Genomic DNA, 27,220 nt, shown 5'->3' with positions numbered 1-27,220 from the left:
TACTTACACATAACAACCTTTTCTTGTAAGCAATATTCTCAAGTTTAGATTCTGGAGTAATCTATCCTCAACTCAAACAGATTTATTAAGACATACTGACTGTATAATCTGTACACTATCAGTGGATTACGCCTGTCTTTATCTATCCATTTCAAGGTCATGGACCCTTTTCCCATCTGTATGATGGAATGTTCCTCACCGACGCACTGGAAAAAAAGGAAAAAGAAATGAGAAAAAATGGGGAATTGGGAGAAATGGAGAAATTGGAGAAATGGAAGGTCAGAAGTTAATATTTTTGTTGTAATGGGAAAAATTAAATACAGAGGAATGGCAAAACTGAAGCACATACACAATTTTACTGGCTTAGTTCTTTTTTTTTTTTTTTTTAAGATTTATTTTTGGGCTTTTGGGGCCTTTAATTGAGAGATGGGATAGTGGACAGAGTTGGAAATCAGGGAGAGAGAGTGGGGAATGACATGTGGGAAAGGAGCCACAGGTGGGATTCAATCCTGGACCACCCGCTTGGAGGACTACAGCCTCCATACATGGAGCGCGCACACTAACCATTGCGCCACCAGCGCCCCTGGCTTTGCTCTTTTGAAACAAAATCCAGGATGTTCTTTTTGTCTTTGCCTTCTCAGGTGTAATGGGATTATGCACATTTCCAAGAATGTTTAACTATTTCTGTAATGACAATGAACTGTGTAGTTTGTGTTGCTAAATGACCCATACCCTGTTCTCTTTGGTAATAATATGTCAACTTTTCATCCGACATGTTGCCGCTTTTCAGAAGCTTTATGAGATTTGATTTCATGTTTTTTTTTATAAACATTAATCCTGGTGATTCAGAGATTTAGATACACCAAACAAAAATCCTAATTGAATTCATGGTTAATGAGAGATATTTCTTTACGGAAGGGACCTCTTTTAAAAGCAGAAGGGATTTCTAGATCTGTTTATGTCTCTTTGTCACTCAATATCCCAAAAAATGTTAATCAGAAGTCAGATAAGATACTGTATGAATATAAGATAAGAGAAGATAACCTTTATTCATCCCATAATAAGCAGCAAAGAGCAAGGATAGCCAAAAAAGAGCACACAGTGCACCATTCAATAATCAAAAGAGTGCGATTGCTGTGTTCACATCCAAACAAACCGGGCTAAAGGGGAAACGCCCTTTTGTTTCAGAACAACTTTTCCAAACAATCCAGGTGTGAAAAAACCCTTACATTATATATATATATATATATATATATATATATATATATATATATAAATTCCTTACCAAGAAATGTATTCACAAATCTGTTCATAAAGGTGTCTTATAACACATATAAAAATATTTAAATCCAACTCCAGTAGGAAAATCCTTGAGAGCTACTCAAAGTTGGGGTACATGTACCTGGAACCTTATTGGTTCAAATTTGAAAATTTGGATATACAACATTAAATAAACAGACACTCAGGTGAAGTATGTGTGTATTTTCATTCGTAGGGAGCAACAGACACCTGCATTGTTTCACTTGTGTGAAAACTTACATTTAAAGAGTTTTTAACCATCTCTTTCATTTCAGCAAAAATCTTACTTTGCCACTATAATTGCTTTTAAAATTCAAATACATTTGTATGTTTTTTTCACAATAATGGGTAAAATATGCAATTTTATATCGTTCAACTTTTTTATTTGGTAATGGAAGGCATCTCGCAAACCACCTCTTAGTGTCTCATGAGCCACCAGGGGTCCCTATCACTACTTTAAGAACAGTATAGAGTCTGGAGAAGACTTCGACCTGGACCCCTCAGACATTTGAAAATGTGGTGCAGTATTTTTTTAAACTAGTATTCGAGATATTGAAATCTACGGAAGAGGATTAGGGCCACTGAAAAAAAGAATGTTGGTTCTGTTTTTTTGGCGGGAATTCTGACCTTTTTCTCAGAATTCTGAGATTAAAGTCAGAATAAAAAAAAAATCAGAACCAATTTTATTTTTTCAGTGGCCCTAATCTTCTTCCTTAGAGATCACCATATTTAGCTACTTTAAATGTACAATAAAAGTGGGTGTGGAAATGTTTCCACCAAGGATATGTTATAAGACACCTTTATGAACACACTTGTGAAGAAATTTCTTGGTGAGGAATTTATTCCCATGTTTTTGCAATATTCCCTTACTATTAGAGAGAAAACTGAGCTGCAGTATCACCTTCTCAGGCAAAAACTTTTGTGCTTAACAGTTTGACTCTGGGTTGGGTTCAGCTAGCAAAATAACCCAGATAAAGACTGTTAGGATGTTGTATACAGTATATGTCCACAGAAAATTGGCTGACATTAAGTGGCTCGTCAAATTCTGAGGAACTTTAGGAACTCTGACATTTAACTTTTTTTTTTTAATATACACAAGTTTTGAAATATACTCTTCAAATGTGGGGGAAATTAAAGTATGTGGGATTATTATATTTATGTTTTAAATCTTGTGTTGACACATTTATGAGTCTGTGTGTCTTGCAGCATGAAAAGGGCTCTTGTGACATGCTAGACCACATGCTGAAACAGAAGTATCTTAAACCAGCGATCCTTGAAGAAGACATGACAGAAGACAGAAGACTACAGGAATCTAAAGAGCAGGAGGCAAGTTCACCTCATTATGTTTTCCAGAAGTCGGATAAGATACTGTATGAATATAAGATAAGAGAAGATAATGCATCTCATGCTTAGTATTATATCTGGGTTAAGTTCAGCTAGTTTAATAACCCTGATAAAGCCTGTTAGGATGTTGTATACAGTATATGTCCACAGAAAATTGGCTGACTTTAAGTTACTCGTCAAATTCTGAGGAACTTTAGGAACTCTGACTTTTAAAGTGTTTCTTACATACACACGTTTTGAGATCTACTCTGCAAATGTTGGTTGTGCTATTTCTGTAGTTCCCTGTCTTCTTGCAATATTTACACACAGTTTTTGTCTCATCTGTTATCTTCTCACATCTTTCATTTTCTGTCTTGGGGAAGCTAAAATGCTTCCACACCTCTGATTTAAAAGAGGGTGGTGCGTCCTCAATTTCAAAATCTATCTCTACAGCTGCTGACGCTCACGATATTATTGAGATTCATTTTTCAGAGTACTGATGCAAATCTTGACACCTTTGAATCGCTTTTTCACGATTTTACGATTAATCTTTACATCCCTAACTGTAAATATTACAGGAACAGAGTAAGCTTGAACAAGTGATGATGGAGAAACACAAACTGAACCCTGAAGATGTGAAAGACATTCAGGAGATGATTGCTGAACAGGAATCTAAAGAGCAGGAGGCAAGTTCACCTCATTATGTTTTTCAGAAGTCGGATAAGATACTGTATGAATATAAGATAAGAGAAGATAATGCATCTAATGTTTAGTATTATATCTGGGTTAAGTTCAGCTAGCTAAATAACCCTGATAAAGCCTGTTAGGATGTTGTATGCAGTATATGTCAACAGAAAATTGGCTGACTTTAAGTCACTCGTCAAATTCTGAGGAACTTTAGGAACTCTGACTTTTAAAGTGTTTCTTACATACACACGTTTTGAGATCTACTCTGCAAATGTTGGTTGTACTATTTCTGTAGTTCCCTGTCTTCTTGCAATATTTACACACAGTTTTTGTCTCATCTGTTATCTTCTCACATCTTTCATTTTCTGTCTTGGGGAAGCTAAAATGCTTCCACACCTCTGATTTAAAAGAGGGTGGTGCGTCCTCAATTTCAAAATCTATCTCTACAGCTGCTGACGCTCACGATATTATTGAGATTCATTTTTCAGAGTACTGATGCAAATCTTGACACCTTTGAATCGCTTTTTCACGATTTTACGATTAATCTTTACATCCCTAACTGTAAATATTACAGGAACAGAGTAAGCTTGAACAAGTGATGATGGAGAAATACAATCTGAAACCTGAAGATGTGAAATTCATTAAGGAGATCATTGCTGAACAGGAATCTAAAGAGCAGAAGGCAAGTTCACCTCATTATGTTTTTCAGAAGTCGGATAAGATACTGTATGAATATAAAATAAGAGAAGATAATGCATCTCATGCTTAGTATTATATCTGGGTTAAGTTCAGCTAGTTTAATAACCCTGATAAAGCCTGTTAGGATGTTGTATACAGTATATGTCAACAGAAAATTGGCTGACTTTAAGTCACTCGTCAAATTCTGAGGAACTTTAGGAACTCTGACTTTTAAAGTGTTTCTTACATACACACGTTTTGAGATCTACTCTGCAAATGTTGGTTGTGCTATTTCTGTAGTTCCCTGTCTTCTTGCAATATTTACACACAGTTTTTGTCTCATCTGTTATCTTCTCACATCTTTCATTTTCTGTCTTGGGGAAGCTAAAATGCTTCCACACCTCTGATTTAAAAGAGGATGGTGCGTCCTCAATTTGAAAATCTTGCTCTACAGCTGCTGACGCTCACAATATTATTGAGATTCATTTTTCAGAGTATTGATGTGAATCTTGACACCTTTGAATCAATTTATCACGATTTCACAATTAATCTCTCTATCCCTAACTGTAAATATTACAGGAACAGAGTGAGCTTGAACAAGTGATGGAGAAACACAACCTGAACTCTGATGTTGTGAAAATCATTCAGGAGATCATTGCTGAAGGCAAGAAGGCAAGTTCACCTCATTATGTTTTTCATAAGTCAGATAAGATACTGTATGAATTTAAGATAAAAGAAGATAAAACTTTATTCATCCCACAACAGGCAGCAAAGAGCAAGGATAGCCAAAAAAGAGCACATAGTGGACAATTCAATAAAAAATTCAAAATAGATTTAAAAAGTTGAGCTAAAATAGTGTGATTGCTGTGTTCACATATGTATGAACAAACCGGGCTATGGTTTCAGAACAACTTTTCCAAACTACCCAGGTGTGAAAAAACCCTTAAAGAGAAAACGGAGTTGCAGTATCACCTTCCAAAAAACTCTTGTGCTTAGTATTATATCTGGGTTGAGTTCAGCTAGTTTAATAACCCTGATAAAGCCTGTTAGGATGTTGTATCCAGTATATGTCAACAGAAAATTGGCTGACATTAAGTCACTCGTCAAATTCTGAGGAACTTTAGGAACTCTGACTTTTAAAGTGTTTCTTACATACACACGTTTTGAGATCTACTCTGCAAATGTTGGTTGTGCTATTTCTGTAGTTCCCTGTCTTCTTGCAATATTTACACACATTTTTTGTCTCGTCTGTTATCTTCTCACATCTTTTATCTTCTCACAAATTAAAGTATGTGGGATGATTATATTTATGTTTTAAATCTTGTGTTGATACATTTCTGACTGTGTGTATTGCAACATGAAAAGGGCTCTTCTGACGGTCTTAACTACCAGCTGAAACCGATTGATCTTGAACAAATGATGAAGGAGGAGTATGGACATGAACCTGAAGATGTGAAAAACATTAAGGTGATGATTGCTGAACAGGAATCTAAAGAGCAGAAGGCAAGTTCACCTCATTATGTTTTTCAGAAGTCGGATAAGATACTGTATGAATATAAGATAAGAGAAGATAATGCACCTCATGCTTAGTATTATATCTGGGTTAAGTTCAGCTAGTTTAATAACCCTGATAAAGACTGTTAGGATGTTGTATACAGTATATGTCAACAGAAAATTGGCTGACTTTAAGTCACTCGTCAAATTCTGAGGAACTTTAGGAACTCTGACATTTAAAGTGTTTCTTACATACACACGTTTTGAGATCTACTCTGCAAATGTTGGTTGTACTATTTGTGTAGTTCCCTGTCTTCTTGCAATATTTACACACAGTTTTTGTCTCGTCTGTTATCTTCTCACATCTTTAATTTTCTGTCTTGGGGAAGCTAAAATGCTTCCACACCTCTGATTTAAAAGAGGGTGGTGCGTCCTCAATTTGAAAATCTTGCTCTACAGCTGCTGACGCTCACGATATTATTGCGATTCATTTTTCAGAGTACCGATGTGAATCTTGACACTTTTGAATCAATTTATCACGATTTTACAATTAATCTTTACATCCCTAACTGTAAATATTACAGGAACAGAGTAAGCTTGAACAAGTGATGATGGAGAAATACAAACTGAACCCTGAAGATGTGAAAAACATTCAGGAGATCATTGCTGAAGGCAAGAAGGCAAGTTCACCTCATTATATTTTTCAGAAGTCGGATAAGATACTGTATGAATATAAGATAAGAGAAGATAAAACTTTATTCATCCCACAACAGGCAGCAAAGAGCAAGGATAGCCAAAAAAAGCACACAGTGCACAATTCAATAAAAAATAGATCAAAAAAGTTGAGGAGCCAAAGGAGTGTGAATGCTGTGTTCACATGTCTGACATTAAGTCGCTCATCAAATTTTAAGGAACTTTAGGAACTCTGACATTTAATTTTTTTTTTACATACAGAAGTTTTGAGATATAATCTTCAAATGTGGTGGAAATTAAAGTATGTGGGATTATTGTATTTATGTTTTAAATCTTGTGTTGACACATTGTTAGGTTGACGTCCCTTATCGTTAACGCCACTGTTAGGTGGGGGTTGTTTCTATAGTCGATGAACAATGATGAAATCATGAAACAGATTGTGGATCGTCTTAGATTTATTCAGCCATGGTCAGACAACATAGAAACACAACACACATGGCTGACAAAGTGCGGACCATCGCTGACCCATGCTGACCAAGATCTCACAATCATTGGCAATCATTGACAAACATTGGCCATCATGGGCAAAGTGGCAAAGTCTTCATCTTCACAGTGTTGCTTATATTCTGCTAGAAGGTACATCCTACAAATTCCTGGCTGCTTCGTTACATCTCTAAAAGGCTAGAAAGAAGACATCACCTTGACTCTTAAATATCAGACATATACATTTCTTCAGTCTCAGAGTCACATTTCCTTTTCAGCTCACAACAGACACTTGGCTCCAAACCAAATATAACTCTGCTACTATGAGGTCTCTTACACATGTATTTCAGCTTCACAAACCTAAAAGAAGAATTACTCTGATATGGTTGACACAATTTAAAGATATATCCACAAAATGATCAAGATGAATGAATTCATGAAAATAATTACTAACACACATTTATGAGTCTGTGTGTCTTGCAGTATGAGACTCTCAAAGACTTGATGAGGCAGTATGGACTGAAACCTGAAGAAGACATAACATTCATCAAGGAGATGATTGCTGGACCTCTACAGGAATCTAAAGAGCAGGAGGCAAGTTCACCTCATTATGTTATTCAGAAGTTGGATAAGATACTGTATGAATATAAGATTAAAGAAGATAAAACTTTATTCATCCCACAACGGGCAGCAAAGAGCAAAGATAGCCAAAAAGAGCACACAGTGCACAATTCAATAAAAAAATAGATCAAAAAAGTTGAGGAGCCAAAAGAGTGTGAATGCTGTGTTCACACATGTCTGACATTAAGTAGCTCGTCAAGTTCTAAGGAACTTTAGGAACTCTGACATTTAATCTTTTTTTTAAATAAAATTTTTGAGATCTTCTCTGCAAATGTGGGGGAAATTAAAGTATGTGGGATTATTGTATTTATGTTTTAAATCTTGTGTTGATACATTTATGACTGTGTGTATTGCAACATGAAAAGGGCTCTTGTGACGGTCTTAACCACCTGCTGAAACCGATTGATGAAGTGATGATGGAGAAATACAAACTGAAACCTGAAGATGTGAAAAACATTAAGGTGATGATTGCTGAACAGGAATCCAAAGAGCAGAAGGCAAGTTCACCTTATTATGTTTTTCAGAAGTCGGATAAGATACTGTATGAATATAAGATAAGAGAAGATAATGCATCTCATGCTTAGTATTATATCTGGGTTAAGTTCAGCTAGTTTAATAACCCTGATAAAGACTGTTAGGATGTTGTATACAGTATATGTCAACAGAAAATTGGCTGACATTAAGTCACTCGTCAAATTCTGAGGAACTTTAGGAACTCTGACATTTAAAGTGTTTCTTACATACACACGTTTTGAGATCTACTCTGCAAATGTTGGTTGTGCTATTTGTGTAGTTCCCTGTCTTCTTGCAATATTTTCACACAGTTTTTGTCTCGTCTGTTATCTTCTCACATCTTTAATTTTCTGTCTTGGGGAAGCTAAAATGCTTCCACACCTCTGATTTAAAAGAGGGTGGTGCGTCCTCAATTTGAAAATCTTGCTCTACAGCTGCTGACGCTCACGATATTATTGCAATTCATTTTTCAGAGTACCGATGTGAATCTTGACACTTATGAATCGACTTATCACGATTTTACAATTAATCTTTACATCCCTAACTGTAAATATTACAGGAACAGAGTAAGCTTGAACAAGAGATGATGAAGAAATACAATCTGAAACCTGAAGATGTGAAAAACATTCAGGAGATGATTGCTAAAGGCAAGAAGGCAAGTTCACCTCATTATATTTTTCAGAAGTCGGATAAGATACTGTATGAATACAAGATAAGAGAAGATAATGAATCTAATGCTTAGTATTATATCTGGGTTGAGTTCAGCTAGTTTAATAACCCTGATAAAGCCTGTTAGGATGTTTTATACAGTATATGTCCACAGTAAATTGGATGACATTAAGTCACTCGTCAAATTCTGAGGAACTTGAGGAACTCTGACATTTAAAGTGTTTCTTACATACACACGTTTTGAGATCTACTCTGCAAATGTTGGTTGTGCTATTTGTGTAGTTCCCTGTCTTCTTGCAATATTTACACACAGTTTTTGTCTCGTCTGTTATCTTCTCACATCTTTCATTTTCTGTCTTGGGGAAGCTAAAATGCTTCCACACCTCTGATTTAAAAGAGGGTGGTGCGTCCTCAATTTCAAAATCTTGCTCTACAGCTGCTGACGCTCACGATATTATTGCGATTCATTTTTCAGAGTACCGATGTGAATCTTGACACTTTTGAATCGATTTATCACGATTTTACAATTAATCTTTACATCCCTAACTGTAAATATTACAGGAACAGAGTAAGTTTGAACAAGTGATGATGAAGAAACACAATCTGAAACCTGAAGAAGTGAAAATCACTCAGGAGAAGATTGCTGTAGAAAAGGCAAATTCGGAAAAAAAATACACATTCTGTACGGACATTACTAAATGGAAATATTGTTAATATGTAAAAGCAATAAAGAAAGTAAAAAAAACAAAAGAAAAGGCAAGTTCACCCCATCTGTGCATAAATAAGTCTGTGTCCTCAACAGCAATGTCACTAATGTCACTATTTTGTAACATTTCCTCAGTATAAAGGCGGACAAGAAGAGTCCTTTTTTTTAAATCGTTAAAAAAAAAGTTTTTCTTCTGCCTAGAACTCAGATCTTAAAATTGAACAGTTGTTTTGTTTGTCATGCTTTTTCATGTACATAGTTTATCTTTATCTCTGTTTTGTGGAATGGTCCTACATATTTTTTCTATGCAGTGTAAATTCATTGACAACAACATACGTGTCAATAAAACTGGTCCTGATTCGCTTTGTGTCGTCATCCCTGCAGTGGCCGTACAAAGGGCGCCCAAAAGAAAAGTCCTTCCTCTACGAAATTGTGTCCAACAAAAAAAACGGCGTTGATGTGGACAAGTTTGACTACTTGGCCAGGTCAGGTTTTAATGAAGTGCTGTAGAGCAATTCATTTTGTGATGAAGACCGCGACAGCACTTCTTTTTTTTTTTTACCGTGAACAATGCATTATTCTCCTGATTATTTTAAATTATAGGCTACAAAACTCTCCAGTAAATTCAGTTTCACTTTATACACCTATTTTCTTCACCTTGCCTCAATCTGCCTCTACTCAGGGACTCTTCCTACCTGGGGATCAAGAACAACTTTGACTTTCATCGCTTCCTGAAGTTTGCCAGAGTGTGTGAGGTTGAAGACAAAGACTGCAAAGAAGGAAAAAGGAAAACTATCTGCACCAGAGACAAGGTGCTGACAAACTTGAGCTTGTAAACAGATAATTGAAAGCAAACTGATAATGTTGTTATTTATGACTAAACTACAGTCCTAACCTCAACAGGAGGAAGACCATATGTACCACTTGTTCTATACAAGACACCGTCTCCACAAAAGAGCCTGTCAGCACAGAGTAAGCCAAATCATACAAGAAATGTAAGTGTCTACCTTCAGAAGTTAGTACTCCAAATATAAGATTGGTCTCCTTCTGATTTCCATTATTTGATCTGCGTCATGATTCACTATCTCATCAGTAATAATATGTTTGATATGAACATACAGGATTGCAGAGGCTTTTTTGAAAGCAGACGGTCACATTCAGATTGAAGGATCAGGAGGGAGGATGTTCACTCTCTCTACAGCCAATGAGGACATGGAGGCCTACACAAAGCTCACAGGTGTGTAGATTTAAATGTGTGCTGTTAGCTCATGTTTAACATTGAAGCAAATTCAGACTACAGGAGTATCAAGACATTGTTTTAAATAATGCACTACACCCAACAATCTGAAAAGGAAATTGTGTGTAGGCACTTGGTCGGTTTTGATGTTTGGCCAAGGACAAGGTTATCTGGTAGTTTGAGGAGTTCACAAATCCAGTCTCAAACATCCTGAACAACTGGCTGTCCTGATCATTTGAACTTGTTTGATATTTAGGATGTTTATTTATGAAGTAACAGAAATATGACATATTTCAACACTTTTTGGAAACACACTTTGTTAGATGCTGCTTTCTGTCAGATGGCTCTGTTGCTAGGTCATTTACAGTTATGCTACTTTATCCATTTTTTTTATCGTGCATTTGTTAAAGATAAATAAACCACATCCTGTTAATTTAGTTGCGATGACTTATAAATTAACATGCCATGTCTTACAATTTATTGAGTGTGTTTAAATTAAATTCACTAATTTTTGTGTGTGTTATTATCATTTGTTTGCTTGTTACTCTGTTACTCTTTTAGACAACGTGTTTGAGGAAATACTGAAGTCTTCCTGCTCAGAACTAAAAAAGGCAAGAGAGATTCTGCAAAACATCATCTCTCGAAAGAGCTACAAGTTTGTTGGTGAGAGAAAGCCAAAGGACCCCATCGAAGATTGGAAAGTAAGTCTGTGTTCTTGTGTTTCATTACATTTATTACACATGATCTAATGCACCGTTATCACAAAGCTGGATAATGTGCTCATTTTCAGTTCATAGAATAAGTACACATCACATTATTTACTGTCTCCAGCATTTTATCTTGCCCGTGTTGTTATTACATTTAACATGAACAGCAACACTATTGAACAGTTCTCTTTTTGAAATGTAATGTGAATTGGATAGCAGCTTGAAATGTCATACAATACAAAATCCCTCAGTCAACTAATGCTGCATGATATTGGGGAAACTGCGATAACCTTTGAGGTTCATACAATTACAATTTGTATTATCATTTGGGCCTTCAATTCTATTTTCTTTTTCAAATAAGAACCCCTTATATGTTCAAAGTGACTTTTAATTTGCATCAAGAGCCCTGTGACAGTAAAGAACAGTTCATCGTCACACACTGCATGTGATCCCTTTAACTCTACATCTTATGTGCACATAGACTCTGCCTGCACAGAAGTCACTTCTCTTTGTGATCAGGAAGAGGATCAGACAGACTGATATTGTAGATCAGTCATGGAAAGAGAGAAACTGAAGGCTTTTTGTTTTTTCAAAAGCAGAAACAACAAAAAATGGCATGAAATGATGCATTTCAGGACATATGATTGATATTATATATTCTGTAATGTTATCATAGCACTTGTACACATACGCAAAAATTATGCTTAAATCCTACCATGCAGCCCTAGTTGCTTACATTGTCAACTTAAAATGCAAAAAACCTTTTTCTATCCTTTCGCACTGTTCTCAACGTTTCTGCTCCATTTTCAAGAGCCGGAAGCCTAGCTGGCAAATAGGATTGGCTCAACCCCTCCCTGACAAGGAAGAAAACATCCTGGAACCAGAGGACTTTGAAATCCTGGTCAGTTTTTTGACTTTCTTTCATTTCACCTTTTTGTAAATTCTTCAGTTTTGCGGATTTTTTGATTTGTAAGATGTTGCAAAATCTGTTATTGCACACATACTTTTACTCTCAACCTTCATTTTAGGTCATTGAAATGGACTATGGCATGGACGATAAAGACCCTATCCAACATGTTCATTTCTACAGCAAATCTGGCCTTAACAAGGCAAAGGCAATGCCCGAAGAAAAGGTAAGAACTAAATATTGATTAAAACATTTTTTTATCGCAATATTTCTTCTGTTTATTGGGTTAAATTATTTGTAAGGCAGCTTATGTCACCAAAACTCTCAAAGTAAAGCTGCTGTCCTTCTTTACAGGGATCCAGGATCCGCACAACGTGCTTTTCTGAGCAGCTGATCAGGGTCTTCTGTAAGAAGATTGATGACAAGAGTGTAGAGGCTGCCAAAAAGCACTTTAAACAGTGGTACAATGATTTTCTAATCCTTTGATAATAGTTGAATCTTAAGATGTTAAAGGATAAAATACATATCGACTAATTTGCTGTTGATTGAACATAAAACATCAAATATAAATTCAGACCAGTTGACTTGGCTAAAGTAAATAGAAAACAGTCAACAGTTGTTTTGGATTTTGAAAATTTCAAAAAAATCAGAGAATCGAAAAAGACCAAGTACTTTGAGTTTTCTGTTGTGTCACTACACTGATTTACACAAGTCTTATCCCCAGTACAGTTTATTTAACATGGTTGAACATGTGATCTACAGTCTCAAACAGACTTTTTTTGAATGGGTGTGTATGTGGCTTCCAGTGTTTCTCTAGCCAGCTTCAGGTGGGGTCTCCCCAAGAAAATGTTAAGCACCAAACATTTCTTTTCCTGCATTCTCATCCTGATTTTGTCTCGTTTAAAGAAATGGAATAAAGATGTGCGCACGAGAGAGAGAGAGAGAGAGAGAGTAAAAGCAGATATGCCTTGCTGATGGAAATAATTGATGGACCTCAGCCCCTTGTTTTGTCTCACAGAATTTATGAAACCTTGCCAACAGTTTGCTAGTCCGTAGCCACGCTTTACAAGTCCATTGTACTGACTAGCAGACAGCATTTTTTTTTTTTTTTAACTGAGCCTTCATGGGCTCTGTGCAACACAACAAAACTCCCTCTTTAAAAAGTTGATCTAGCATCTCAGTTATTACAACAGGTGAGCATGATGTGAAGGCCTGTTATCAAGATTCAGCAAAACCAAGAGAGAGCATCATCACATCGGCAGCAAGCAGCTTCACAAACATAATAAAACTAAGTCATGAGAAGCTTCAGTTTTGACATGTCAGGAGGGCTGGACCTCAGGTGCATTAACAGGAGGGAGGAACAAACAGCAGCCCTCTTTTTGTCTCTCTCTCTCTCTCTCTCGTGCGGACGGCAATTTTATTAATAATTAAAACATATGGTTTTAAAATATAGGCTACTTGGGCAGCTATACATGTACCTGGGTAGCCCGAGTATTGTCTGTGTGGGAAATACTGACGCGAGTGCAGCGTAAGTGCAGTTTGTGAAGGAAAAAGGAGCAAGAGAATCGGCATCACGCAGACATGACATCGCAACTATGTGAGAATCGAGACTGGGATTCTTTCTGACCTGAGGGATCTTTTTTTGTTTTGTTGTGCTTCAGTTTGCACATGTCTTGGCTCCAAAAGAAGTCACCAGCACAAAATGTTGGTCGGTATTTTGTCTTCGCTCTTTTCACAACAGACCAAAACTCATTGTCCATATTAATATATGCAGTTTGTGGTTTTATGACATTAAAAGGCTGTTTTAATATATGAGCATTAGAATGGAGCAATGAGCAGGGAGGGAATGATTGCATTGAACTTCAGGACACTGTTGCCTTTTCTTTGCTTTTATATGATTTTGATCCCTTTTTTGATGCCAAATTAATGTTGGTGTCTTCAAACTTTTGTATTTTAGTACCAAAAGACAAAAACTTTGAAAATATTTTTTTTTACTTAAGATTTAAAAAAAACTGGAAATCCTCACCAGTGAGATGATGGATCTGCATGATGAGTGCATTGTTTTGCTTTAAAATAAGTTGAATGAGAGATCGTTTGTTAAATAGAATCATTTCTGCCTCAGTTTATCTCTCACTAGGTTTACTCTGCACTGCTTTCTTTAAAACTGATGTACTTGTGTGTCCTTATTAACATGCAGGCTGGAGAGGAATCCATATCTGGATGGATCTGAGGGTAATTAGAGCGATCCTCCTGCAGTTGACACCAAGGAAAGTACCAAACAACATGAAAAACACTGAATTATTATTGTTTGTCGTTTGCTTGTCACTCTGTTACTCTTAGAGGCAAGAAAGATTCAGCAAAACATTGTCTCTGGAGAGATCTACAAGTTTGTTGGTGAGAGAAAGCAAAAGGTCCCCATCAAGGATTGGAAAGTAAGTCTGTGTGTTCTTGTGTTTCATTACATTTATTACACGTGATCTAATGCACTGTTATCACAAAGCTGGATAATGTGCTCATTTTCAGTTAATAGAATAAGTACACATCACATTATTTACTGTCTCCAACATTTTATCTAGCCCGTGTTATTATTACATTTAACATGAACAGCAGCACTATTGAACAGTTCTCTTTTTGAAATGTAATGTGAATTGGATAGCAGCTTGAAATGTTTTACAATACAAAATCCCTCAGTCAACTAATGCTGCATGATATTGGGGAAACTGTGTTTTCTTTTCATGTTCATACTATATTTTTATTATTATCTGGGTCTTCAAGTTTATTTTCTTTTACAAATAAGAACCCCTTATACATTCAAAGCTACATTTAATTTGCATCAAGAGCCCTGTGACAGTAACTTCTAAGCAAAAAACAGTTCATCTTCATACACTGCATGTGATCCCTTCTCTCTCTCTCTCTCTACACTTTATGTGCTCATGGACTAACACACGTCCTGGGATATTACCATGGCACTTGTACACATAGCAAAATTAATGCTTAGATCATACCATGCAGCCCTACAGTCAAATGCATTTACACTAAGTTGGTGCAGTTTTTTGAGTGAATAAGAATTGAATTCCAAGTTTCTTACATTGTCAACTTAAAATGGAAAAAAAACTTGAATCTATATCCTTTTCCACTGTTGTAATTCTTTTCTGATTCCTTGTCAAGAGCCAGATTACTGGCTGGAAAGAAGAATTGGCTCAACTCCTCCCTGATGAGGAAGAAAACAACCTGAAACCAGAGGACTTTGAAATCCTGGTGAGTTTTCTTTTACTTTCTGTCATCTGACCTTTTTTTGTAAAATCTTCAGTTTTGCTGATTCTTTGATTTGTAAGATGTTGCAGAATTTGTTATGGCACACATTTTACTCTCGACCTTCTTTTTAGGTCATTAACAAGGACTACGGCATGAAAGACGAGAACAGCAAAAATGTCAGAACTAATTATTGATTAAAACAATTTTTTTATCGCAATCATTCAATAGTTCTTCTGTCTGTTATTTGTAAGGAGGTTTATGTCTCCATAACTCTCAAATTAAAGCTGCTGTCATTCTTTATAGGAATCCAGGATTCGCACATTGATCATTTCTGAGCAGCTGATCAGGGTCTTCTGTAAGGATGATGTTGATGACGAGGGTGTGGAGGCTGCAAAAAAGCACTTTGAACAGTGGTACAATGATTTTCCAATCCTTTGATAATAGTTGAATATGAAGATGTTAAAGGATACAATATCAACTAACTTGCTGTTGATTGAACATAAAACCAGTTGACTTGGCTAAAGTAAATAGAAAACAGTCCACATTGAGTACAGTTTATTTAATATGATTGAACATGTGATCTACAATCTGCTGAGTGTGGAAAACATTAGCTGTGCTAGCATCCTCAGCCTTCGGTCTTCCTTTCAGGTTAACGTATGCTTACCTGTGCTGGTGAAGCTCTACTCTAATAGATTTGATACTTTAACTTAACAAAATACTGCCAAAGTGAGCAACACTCCAACATGTTATTGGTCCTTTGTCCTGGTTTGCATCCAGGTTAGACAGCAAGTCTAGACAGTCAGTCAGGTTTCTGTACTGAAACAATTTTACTGACCTGTATTGGAACCGTGCAGGACTCTGGTTTGGGGCCCTCAGGTTAAGAGAGGTAAGCAACAGCAGCATGGGAGTGAAACCAAAAGATTAACCAACCCTCTGGTTTCTTCAACTTTCACTCAGGAGCAAAAATCAGCTTTTAAATTTGAAAATTTGAAAGTAAAAATGATTGATAATTATTGTGATAATTATATCGACTGATATGACATTTTGATAACATTTTTTTTAGCCCAGGCCTATAAGCTACGGGTCTTATTGTCAATAACGTGTATCCTTCATTAAAAGAAAAACGGACATGTTAAAAAAAAAATCCCTCTTCATACAGTGTGTGCTGATTGAGACATGAGATAATCAGACCAATTTGGTTTTTTTAATCGGGCTGTAAACATGTTTATTTCTGTTGTAAAAATTGGCCTTTCTGAATGGGTGTGTATGTGACATATTAATATATGCAGTTAGTGGTTTTATTACATTGAAAGGCTGTTTTAATATATGAGCATTAGAATGGAACAATGAGCAGGGAGGGAATGATTGCATAGTGAAACAAAACTTCAGGATTCTTTTTTTTGCATATATATGATTTTGATCCTTTTTTGATGCTAAATTAGCATTGGTGTCTTCAAACTTTTGTATTTTCCTACCAACGGACCAAAACTTTGAAATAATGTATTTTATTACTTGAGATTTACAAAAACTGAAAGTTCTCAGCAGTGAGATGATGGATCTGCATGATGAGTACATCGTTTATCTTTAAAATAAGTTGAATGTTAGATCGTTTGTTAAATAGAATCATTTCTTCTTCAGTTTATCTCTCACTAGGTTTACTCTACACTGCTTTCTTTAAACAGATGTACTTTTGTGTCTTTATTAACATGCAGCAAGTTCGAGAAGAAGCCGCATCTGCTTGGACCTGAGGGTAATTAAAAGACCATGGAAATGACTCAACAACATGAATAACACAGAATTATTTCTTATTCAGACTCAGGACTCTTTCTAGCTTTTATCATATACATGTTGTATTGTTGTTTTAAATTGTTGACTCCCTTCTGCATCTGCATAAGTTCCAACAACATACAACATGTTTTTATTGAGGACAAAGATAAATCATAATATATAATAATATAAACCTATACATAGACACACATGACACTGGATACTTACACAGCTAGCAGCTGTATGGCTGTTGAATACCATTTAGGTAAAGAAAGCCATTATTGAAATCCAACAATCATTGTCTCAAACTGAATATATAAACTGCATGTTTCTGAATTGATTCAGCTTTTGGTCACATTTATGCTTCTTTGTAGGTTGTGAATTCTTTTTGGTCGGGGAAAGATGTAAAGCACTCCCAACATGTGTAATGGAGTGAATATTTCACTTGTGGTTTTATTTAGGGATTTATAATACTCAGTGGTGTTTTAGTTTTGATGTTAATCGTTTGAAGATTGAGGACATGAGATTAGATTATTTGTCTTTGGTGTTTAATGAGAGATGATCATGAGTGATGTTTTGGTGACTGGTATTATCTTATATTATATTACTTTGTATCTGCAGCATTTATTATCACAATACAATTTTAACCTGTTTTAAAATGAGTCTTATTTTGGGCATGTTTTATAATGTGCTCTTCTTTTGAGTTTATGATTCTTACTTTAAAAACTGGAACTTGTGAAAACCTTTATTTGCATCTAAAAACTTGAAATTCGAATTGAAAAATATCTTTTACACGTATCCATCAACTACCTTTCTTCAATGGATGATGAATGTGTTTAAATGTATGACACACTTTAAGTGAAGCTATAATTGTTTGACGATTGGTTCTTACATAATGCATCTATGAGAACCTTTCAAGTGTATTCCTGTTGTGATGGGTTCATATCTGATAAAATCTGCATGTATTCAAAATAAACATCAGAGAAAATCCTGAGTTCAACATTGTGTAATCTATCAAACCATATGCATCTATATATATATGTATATGTATATATATACTGTATATATCACCTGTGGTACAAATCTAATTGCAGTTCAAAGTCCTTTACAAAGGAGCGGAAAAATGACTGACAAAAGGTAGTTTGTAAAATATAACAGCAATAAGAAATGAAATCAGCACAATGATTAATAAATATAAATACTAAAAACCTAAAATCAAACACTAAAATGTAAATTTAAAAGTAGAGATGAATAATATTGATTAAAATATAGTAAATTAAAAGCCTTAAAATGATTAAGTCATATAGAAAAGCCAGACTGAATAAATGAGTTTTTTAAATTGTTTTTAAAAATCTCAATATTCTCTGATCTTCTGAAGTCTGTTCCAAAGTCTCAGAGCAGCAAAACGCAGAATCACAAAAGGTTTTTGTTCTGCTCTGTGGAACAACTAAAAGAAGAACCATAGAAGAACAAGAAGACCTGAGGGGTCGTCCTGGTTCATAAACTAAAATCAACTCTGAAAAATTAATCTGGTGGGAGGCCAAGTGCTTTAGACAATAATAAAATCAATATGAAGACAAACAGGCAGCCAGTGTCAAGACTTTCAACGATAGATAAAATAGTTTAATGGGAGTTGTGTGTGTAATTGGCAAAGTCATTAACATTCATTCATTCAATCAAATTCATTTAATCTGTTCTTTAGATGTATGTTTACTGCCCTCACATGCTTCACAGGTTGAGTTAATGTCGACATTGCCTATTTAAACACATCATGTTAAGTTTATTTGTAGGACACAGTAATCATCAACTTACATCATTTGCTCATTTGCATCAACAGAAACAGTGTGTGGAGTTTGGATCACATGCTTTCTATCTGACTTAAGCAGAGTTCAGTTGAGAAAAAAAATAGGGTAATTAATGAATAAAAAACAAATAAAATGAAAAAAATGTAGCATCATTTATGGAGGTTCACATTGGTAACTCCTCATGCACAGAAAAAAATAGAAAAAAATCTAGATCCAATGTGTTACACTGACCTGCTAAAGAGAACAACGGAAACCTTGATGTGAGTGGAAAATGGACTTTTCACCTTACTTCATTCTTATTTTGTTGATATATTATGCATTATTTCCAATACAACACATGTATTAATGATAGTTTAAAAAACAATTTTAAAAACTTAATTGAAATTATTTTGATTGGATTGACAATATTTATCAAGCTCTGTAATATTCCTATTTGTCATCAGCTAAAATCATTCACAACATCTACAAAGAGGATCAACTTTTGAAACAGCATCAGATCCTGTGTACAAACATGTGAACTCAGAGTTTGCGTTCCTTTGTCCTTACGTTAGGTTCATTTGCTTTATGTTGATTTGCTTTATGTTGATTTGTGTTTTTTTTTGACTACTGATTTGTGATTTGTGAATATGGCAAAATAAGTAGCATAAAAAAGTACCAGATATTACAGTTTTAGTACATCATTGACTTCATCAAATCAATAGTTATACTAACATGAGCTGACATTTGTCATTTAAGTTTGATCTGTGTTGCTGCACAGAGAATCAGTTTGACTTTGATATCCTTCTTTCAGTTTAAAACAAAACTAAAGCCTCAGCAGAAATTAGATGATAAAAATTGATATTTATAAGCCCTATAAAGATACCTGACCTGGGAATAAAGTCATATCTTTGTGATGAAATTAAGAAAACCAACTCTTTATGGAAGTAAGATAACAAAGTGAGATATGTTAACATAGATATTATCTTCAAACAACTTTCTATGTCTGCAATCAGAAGTAATCTCACAAGAAAAGGTAGGAAATGTCACATTGATAGACACACATCTGTAATGTGCTCATTCTGGATGTTACTGGAGGTCATATATTATAGTCTCATCTTTTATTTTTGGATAGAAGACAAATTCATACCAAAAAACATCCACTAAATATAAAACTACTGCAGATGTTCACCTCCTTTACATGCTGGACCTTTTCGTCATCATAGAATAAAATAATATTTTACAGTCTGAGGGTTTCTTATGTTTCCTTTCAGTGTACAAAAAAAAAGATCAGTACCTGTTTAAATTTTCTCCAGCAGAGCATTCATTTCATCAAATGGTGAGAGCGCACCAAACCATGGAGAGTTGAGCAACACTGCCATCTTGTGGCCATTTGATTTATTTGCAGTTCTCACATAGAGTATAGGTGTAAATCTATCTACAGAGCAGTAACACATGCAACATTTTTCACACTACCTCTTGTTGCTCCTTAAAGGCTTCATATGCAATTTTTTGATCCAGAAGATGTCGCCCTTGATCACCAGCATGAAACCAAAACAACTTGTGCTGCATTGTTGTGTTAGCATGCTAATGCTAGCAATCTTTATCATGCTCGTATCTTCACACTGCATGTAAATTTACCTGAAATGACCGTGATCTAGAAACGCTTACGTGACATTCAATTAAGCAGTGAGTACAGAATGTTATTCTCTTTTCTCTAGTCCCTCAATTAAACAACTTTTATACACGAGGGGATGAGCTGGCCGGCCGTCCCAGCGATGTAAAAAAAAACTGAAGATAGGACTTGGAAAACTCGGAAAGCATCACAGACAGTGGGACTCCGGTGTTACACCCATTGTAGACAGTCATGACTCACGGAGTTATTTTCAGAGGATATCCTTGATTTCTATTGCATTTAAGTGTGAAAAATTGCATATTAAGCCTTTAATAAGCTGGTTTACAACTACTGTTGGCTAACAAACACAGGTTTAGTCAATAAGAAGTGATGACACTCTGAACATGCATGTACTTTTTAATCTCTTTAGTTGGTTTCACATTTATTTTTGTGAGGATTGTAAAAAATCTGCTATGTTTCATGCAGGATTATTTGATGTTTCATATAGTTTATAGTTCATTTTTTCTTTGGTATTCTCAAGTTGAGTGATGGATTCAGGTTGGATTACAAACAAAATGTTCTTAAAATTTGTATAACATTTTTCCAACTTTTAAAAAAATGTCTCACTTGAATTGCTAAATCATACAGTGACTAACAGATGAAGTAGAAATGAAGTTATTATAAAAATAGAACGATTTTAAGTGCATTAAATTATCTACAACATGAAATATTTAATCAAAGCAACTATGAGGAAATTCCAATTTCTGTCAGAAATTTAAAATTCAGAGTGCATTCATGGATTTATATTTTAGGTGTGCACTAAGAAAAGTGTACTCCTATGCACTTGAGTGTGTGTGCTAATGTGGGCTCCATGCATAGCTTGTATGCATGCATGCATGCATATCTTTGTGTTTTGGTCTTAGTATTGTGCAGTCACGAGTTAACTTTTATTTTCATCATTTTCTTTATTGCAACTGCTGGTTTCAGAGTGAAGGTTTCACCTGTTTATGACAGATGTCAGTGAATGAACTTTCTTCATTCCAACATTAGGAGGATTGTTGTTCTGTAACAATGGAGATGTGAGGCTGATCATTAGAAATGTAATTATGGGGAAACTTTTATCACATTAGAGCTAGGAGTGTTCTTTACTGCTGCTCTTTGTTTTTAAAGGACAGGTGTGTCCAATGTTTCTTTTATTGTGTTCTGTCAGGTGTCTAATGATTCCAATAGTTTCAGGTTGAACTTGTTTACCTTCAGCTTTCTGCTTACAATGCTCCTCACCAATGTTTAGAGCTGCTAAGAGCACATTTTACAACAAACATTAAGTAAAAAAACAAAACACCTAACCACTGAGAGAATGGGCAGCCTGGAGAGATACATTAAAATAAACTAGTGATATAAGTTTAAAGGTATACTTCACCCATTTGCATTAAGCTTTGTATCATTAGAAACCTGGTAGTATTTTTGAATGGTTGTGCATCCCGCCCTCATTTTCCCCTGAGATGGGAAATCTTTGTATTTCTAAGTCTGAAAAGGAGCTTCCAGTGACGCAAAATGACGATTTTTGCGTCACTGGAAGCTGTTGCGGTTAGCGGGGTTAAACTACAACGCTAGTTCCTCATATTTTCAACCACTGAAGCTGCAGACCAATCACAGATCAGTGGGTGGGAACTCGCTCCCAGAATCGAAACTTAACGTCCACCATATTGCTTGGAAGCTATGCTAACAGGCTCTATGAAGAAAGCTGATAATGGCGAAAAAATATAAATATAGCGGCGAGACGGCTGCTGCTGACAGGCCGATCTTGTGTCGAGGCTGCTGCGCCCGCCGGACGCTGGCTGCCGTGCGCTGGCCGCCAGGCACTGTTTCAAATTTATTTTGTAGGGATTGTAAAAAAGCTCCTATTTTAAAAGTGTTTCATGCAGGATTATTTGATGTTTCATATAGTTTATAGTTTTTTTCTTTGTTATTCTCAAGTCGAGTGATGGATTCAGGTTGGATTACAAACAAAATGTTCTTAAAATTTGTATAACATTTTTCCAACTTTTAAAAAAATTTCTCACTTGAATTGTTAAATCATACAGTGACTAACAGATGAAGTAGAAATGAAGTTATTATAAAAATAGAACGATTGTATGTGCATTAAATTATCTACAACATGAAATATTTAATAAAAGCAACTATGAGGAAATTCCAATTTCTGTCAGAAATCTAAAATTCAGATTGCATTCATGGATTTATATTTTAGGTGTGCACTAAGAAAAGTGTACTCCTATGCACTTGAATGTGTGTGCTAATGTGGGCTCCATGCATAGCTTGTATGCATGCATGCATATCTTTGTGTTTTGGTCTTAGTATTGTGAAGCCACGACTTAACTTTTATTTTCATCATTTTCTTTATTGCAACTGCTGGTTTCAGAGTGAAGGTTTCACCTGTTTATGACAGATGTCAGTGACTGAACTTTCTTCATTCCAACATTAGGAGGATTGTTGTTCTGTAACAATGGAGATGTGAGGCTGATCATTAGAAATGTAATTACGGGGAAACTTTGATCACATAAGAGCTAGGAGTGTTCTTTACTGCTGCTCTTTGTTTTTAAAGGACAGGTGTGTCCAATGTTTCTTTTATTGTGTTCTGTCAGGTGTCTAATGATTCCAATAGTTTCAGGTTGAACTTGTTTACCTTCAGCTTTCTGCTTACAATGCTCCTCACCAATGTTTAGAGCTGCTAAGAGCACATTTTACAACAAACATTAAGTAAAAAAACAAAACACCTAACCACTGAGAGAATGGGCAGCCTGGAGAGATACATTAAAATAAACTAGTGATATAAGTTTAAAGGTATACTTCACCCATTTGCATTAAGCTTTGTATCATTAGAAACCTGGTAGTATTTTTGAATGGATGTGCATCCCGCCCTCATTTTCCCCTGAGATGGGAAATCTTTGTATTTCTAAGTCTGAGAAGGAGCCTCCAGTGACGCAAAATGACGATTTTTGCGTCACTGGAAGCTGTTGCGGTTAGCGGGGTTAAACTACAACGCTAGTTCCTCATATTTTCAACCACTGAAGCTGCAGACCAATCACAGATCAGTGGGTGGGAACTCGCTCCCAGAATCGAAACTTAACGTCCGCCATATTGCTTGGAAGCTATGCTAACAGGCTCTATGAAGAAAGCTGATAATGGCGAAAAAATATAAATATAGCGGCGAGACGGCTGCTGCTGACAGGCCGATCTTGTGTCGAGGCTGCTGCGCCCGCCGGACGCTGGCCGCCGGACGCTGGCCGCCGGGCGCTGGCTGCCGGGCACTGTTTCACATTTATTTTGTAGGGATTGTAAAAAAGCTCCTATTTTAAAAGTGTTTCATGCAGGATTATTTGATGTTTCATATAGTTTATAGTTTTTTTCTTTGGTATTCTCAAGTCGAGTGATGGATTCAGGTTGGATTACAAACAAAATGTTCTTAAAATTTGTATAACATTTTTCCAACTTTTAAAAAAATTTCTCACTTGAATTGCTGAATCATACAGTGACTAACAGATGAAGTAGAAATGAAGTTATTATAAAAATAGAACGATTGTATGTGCATTAAATTATCTACAACATGAAATATTTAATAAAAGCAACTATGAGGAAATTCCAATTTCTGTCAGAAATCTAAAATTCAGATTGCATTCATGGATTTATATTTTAGGTGTGCACTAAGAAAAGTGTACTCCTATGCACTTGAATGTGTGTGCTAATGTGGGCTCCATGCATAGCTTGTATGCATGCATGCATATCTTTGTGTTTTGGTCTTAGTATTGTGAAGTCACGACTTAACTTTTATTTTCATCATTTTCTTTATTGCACCTGCTGGTTTCAGAGTGAAGGTTTCATCTGTTTATGACAGATGTCAGTGAATGAACTTTCTTCATTCCAACATTAGGAGGATTGTTGTTCTGTAACAATGGAGATGTGAGGCTGATCATTAGAAATGTAATTATGGGGAAACTTTGATCACATAAGAGCTAGGAGTGTTCTTTACTGCTGCTCTTTGTTTTTAAAGGACAGGTGTGTCCAATGTTTCTTTTATTGTGTTCTGTCAGGTGTCTAATGATTCCAATAGTTTCAGGTTGAACTTGTTTACCTTCAGCTTTCTGCTTACAATGCTCCTCACCAATGTTTAGAGCTGCTAAGAGCACATTTTACAACAAACATTAAGTAAAAAAACAAAACACCTAACCACTGAGAGAATGGGCAGCCTGGAGAGATACATTAAAATAAACTAGTGATATAAGTTTAAAGGTATACTTCACCCATTTGCATTAAGCTTTGTATCATTAGAAACCTGGTAGTATTTTTGAATGGTTGTGCATCCCGCCCTCATTTTCCCCTGAGATGGGAAATCTTTGTATTTCTAAGTCTGAAAAGGAGCTTCCAGTGACGCAAAATGACGATTTTTGCGTCACTGGAAGCTGTTGCGGTTAGCGGGGTTAAACTACAACGCTAGTTCCTCATATTTTCGACCACTGAAGCTACAGACCAATCACAGATCAGTGGAACTCACTCCCAGAATTGAAAACCTAGTGTCGGTGCTCTCACTGTTTGCCTATGGACACAGACATACAGACCGTTTTCACATACGCACTCCGGATAATATCTAGATAATCACAGGAGGACTTCTCCGGAGATTCTCCTGACCTAGCCGTTCACATATGCTCCTCACAGCGGGGAACTATCCCTGTCAGAGGGGAGGGGGCTTGGGGGATTTCCTGAGGCAAGACGTGACGTAAATAAACAACGCGGAAGTAGCGGCCGTAGCAACACAGTCCGCTACACGATGTTATAATGAGAATATTTGCCTTTATATCAATGTTATGTGTAATCCAATGGAATGACAACATTCACAAAAGAGAGGAGAACAACATACTGACGAACAGAAAACATAATGCAGCTGTTTAATCACATGCACAGAGATCGTAGTGGTCGCGGGCAGACACTTTAGCCGATCAGTCACTGTATATAAACGTCATTCTCTTCACTTCAAGTTGAAATCTCCAGAGTATATGCGGCCACGTTCAGATATCAGCTCACTCGGATTTTCTGCAGATAAAGTACTAGGGGTCTGGCCGGATTAACTCCAGGTAAAGTCCGGGCGAAAAATGCGGCTGTTTGCGTTCACACATATCCTAAAGAACCTCCGGGTAGCCAAATCTCCGGAGTTTTTGAGGAGATTTCCGTATGTGTGAAAAGGGTTATAGAGTCTGTTTTATGCCAGGACTTTCCAAGATCAATTCTGGAAGAAATTTCGGAATCAGTTGAGGAAATGGCCTTATGTGTTGAAGTAAATATGTCTGTAAATGTTTTTATTACTATATTTCTACTGCTATACTGTATATTTTGGAGAAACTGTATCGATCGAATTTTCCTCTGGGATTAATAAAGTATTTCTGATTCTGAACTAGAGGACCTTAGTGGGAATGGCCTGCAGTGCTGTGCATTCTGGGATTTGGTGTCTTTCATCAACATGAGCCAAAAAGACACTTTCTGCCTTTTCACAGCCAAGAAGACACCAATTTCAAAATGTATTTTACATTTCTACTACATATATGACCCAATGTCAATACAGATTCATGTTTCAACGGGTGAAGTATCCCTTTAAGAGAAAAATAAAACTTTTATTAATGTTTGAGGCACCGTAGACTCCTATCATTTCAGACTTTCAGCAGGTAAGGAGTCACAATAAAACTTTTCTTAAAGATGTTTTTGGGCCTTTTTGCCTTTATTAGATAGTTCAGCTGAAGAGAGACCGGAAATGTTAAAAGGAAAAAAAGAATAGGTATTGTATTGAAATTGGACATTTAAAGTGAAGTCAATTAAGACTGAAATCACATCTCCTCTTCAACAAACCAGACGATTTAATTTTGTGTGTACAAATGTCATTTCAGTCAGCACCACTTTGTCAAAAGAATACTTTGACGAAATTATTTATATTTGGCGGTATGTCTCTGTGAGGGATCTCCCTGCCCTTCCACGCGCTTACATGGAAAGCATTAGGCAGGAACAGCACACATTCCTGCCTGCTTGCATACGAGTGGAAGGTACCACACATCTATTTGCATTTTCTATTCCAGATTTTCCCAAGATCTGTTTCAATTTGAGCCACCGGTTTTTGGGATGTTCTCTTTCTTGAAAATCATTTTTGATGAACTTAACAGAATTTATTCTTCTGGTTAACGTTGCACTATTTTATAAGCTCTCTATAAACATTTAGAAGATGTTTTTAACTTTATTTAGATTTCAGTGTTTGCTACAGTATTAGTCAACAAATATAAATTCTTCTGTAAAGACGTAAACACTCATTTATTACTTCATCATAACTGCCAACTACTTGATATGGATTTTAATCTGTTCTTTAGAAGTTTTTTGACTGCCCTCACATGCTTCACAGGTTGAGTTAACGTTGACATTGCGTATTTCATCGCATCATGTCAAGTTTATTTGTAGGACACAGTAATCAACTGTACATCATGTGATCATTTATATCAACAGAAACAGTGTGTGGAGTTTGGATCACATGTTTGTAATGCTGCTGTTCACATTTATACACATTCATATTACTGTATGCAGGAGATGTTATTCTAGTGTTCATGCTGTTAGAGACTGACAATAGTGTTCATGTGTCGTTGTTGTTTGGTGTGTGTGTGTGTGTGTGTGTGTGTGTGTGTGTGTGTGTGTGTGTGTGTGTGTGTGTGTGTGTGTGTGTGTGTGTGTGTGTGTGTGTGTGTGTGTGTGTGTGTGTG

The 27,220-nt window shown here is 36.0% G+C and overlaps 1 protein-coding gene across 5 annotated transcripts in view; it reads left to right on the top strand.

Moving 5' to 3' along the window:
• The window catches only part of LOC110005513 (deoxynucleoside triphosphate triphosphohydrolase SAMHD1), a 158,874-nt gene that overhangs the window by 109,827 nt on the left and 21,827 nt on the right, over positions 1-27,220 (top strand). Inside the window, exons 6-29 of one of the 5 annotated variants that reach the window (XM_065961272.1) lie at positions 157-278; positions 2,506-2,625; positions 3,201-3,308; positions 3,884-3,991; positions 4,567-4,659; positions 5,353-5,490; positions 6,066-6,161; positions 7,141-7,251; positions 7,644-7,775; positions 8,351-8,446; positions 9,551-9,651; positions 9,849-9,978; positions 10,070-10,161; positions 10,288-10,403; positions 10,965-11,104; positions 11,922-12,011; positions 12,139-12,243; positions 12,372-12,478; positions 14,215-14,249; positions 14,358-14,449; positions 15,186-15,275; positions 15,404-15,448; positions 15,576-15,685; positions 16,985-18,033. The exons of 1 other annotated variant lie outside the window; for it this stretch is intronic. In XM_065961272.1, coding sequence (XP_065817344.1) covers positions 157-278; positions 2,506-2,625; positions 3,201-3,308; positions 3,884-3,991; positions 4,567-4,659; positions 5,353-5,490; positions 6,066-6,161; positions 7,141-7,251; positions 7,644-7,775; positions 8,351-8,446; positions 9,551-9,651; positions 9,849-9,978; positions 10,070-10,161; positions 10,288-10,403; positions 10,965-11,104; positions 11,922-12,011; positions 12,139-12,243; positions 12,372-12,478; positions 14,215-14,249; positions 14,358-14,449; positions 15,186-15,275; positions 15,404-15,448; positions 15,576-15,685; positions 16,985-17,030 — 2,423 coding nt within the window. In that variant the 3' untranslated portion in view covers positions 17,031-18,033. Of the gene's footprint in view, positions 1-156; positions 279-2,505; positions 2,626-3,200; positions 3,309-3,883; positions 3,992-4,566; positions 4,660-5,352; positions 5,491-6,065; positions 6,162-7,140; positions 7,252-7,643; positions 7,776-8,350; positions 8,447-9,550; positions 9,652-9,848; positions 9,979-10,069; positions 10,162-10,287; positions 10,404-10,964; positions 11,105-11,921; positions 12,012-12,138; positions 12,244-12,371; positions 12,479-14,214; positions 14,250-14,357; positions 14,450-15,185; positions 15,276-15,403; positions 15,449-15,575; positions 15,686-16,984; positions 18,034-27,220 lie in introns of those variants that run through there. 3 more of the 5 variants (XM_065961271.1, XM_065961269.1, XM_065961270.1) reach the window with 3 other exon arrangements.

The sequence above is a fragment of the Labrus bergylta genome, chromosome 12 (genome assembly GCF_963930695.1).
Source record: "Labrus bergylta chromosome 12, fLabBer1.1, whole genome shotgun sequence".
NCBI classification, from domain to species: Eukaryota; Metazoa; Chordata; class Actinopteri; order Labriformes; family Labridae; genus Labrus; species Labrus bergylta.
The sequence above is the reverse complement of the archived record's forward strand: the minus strand, read 5'-3'. Positions and strand labels throughout refer to the sequence as shown.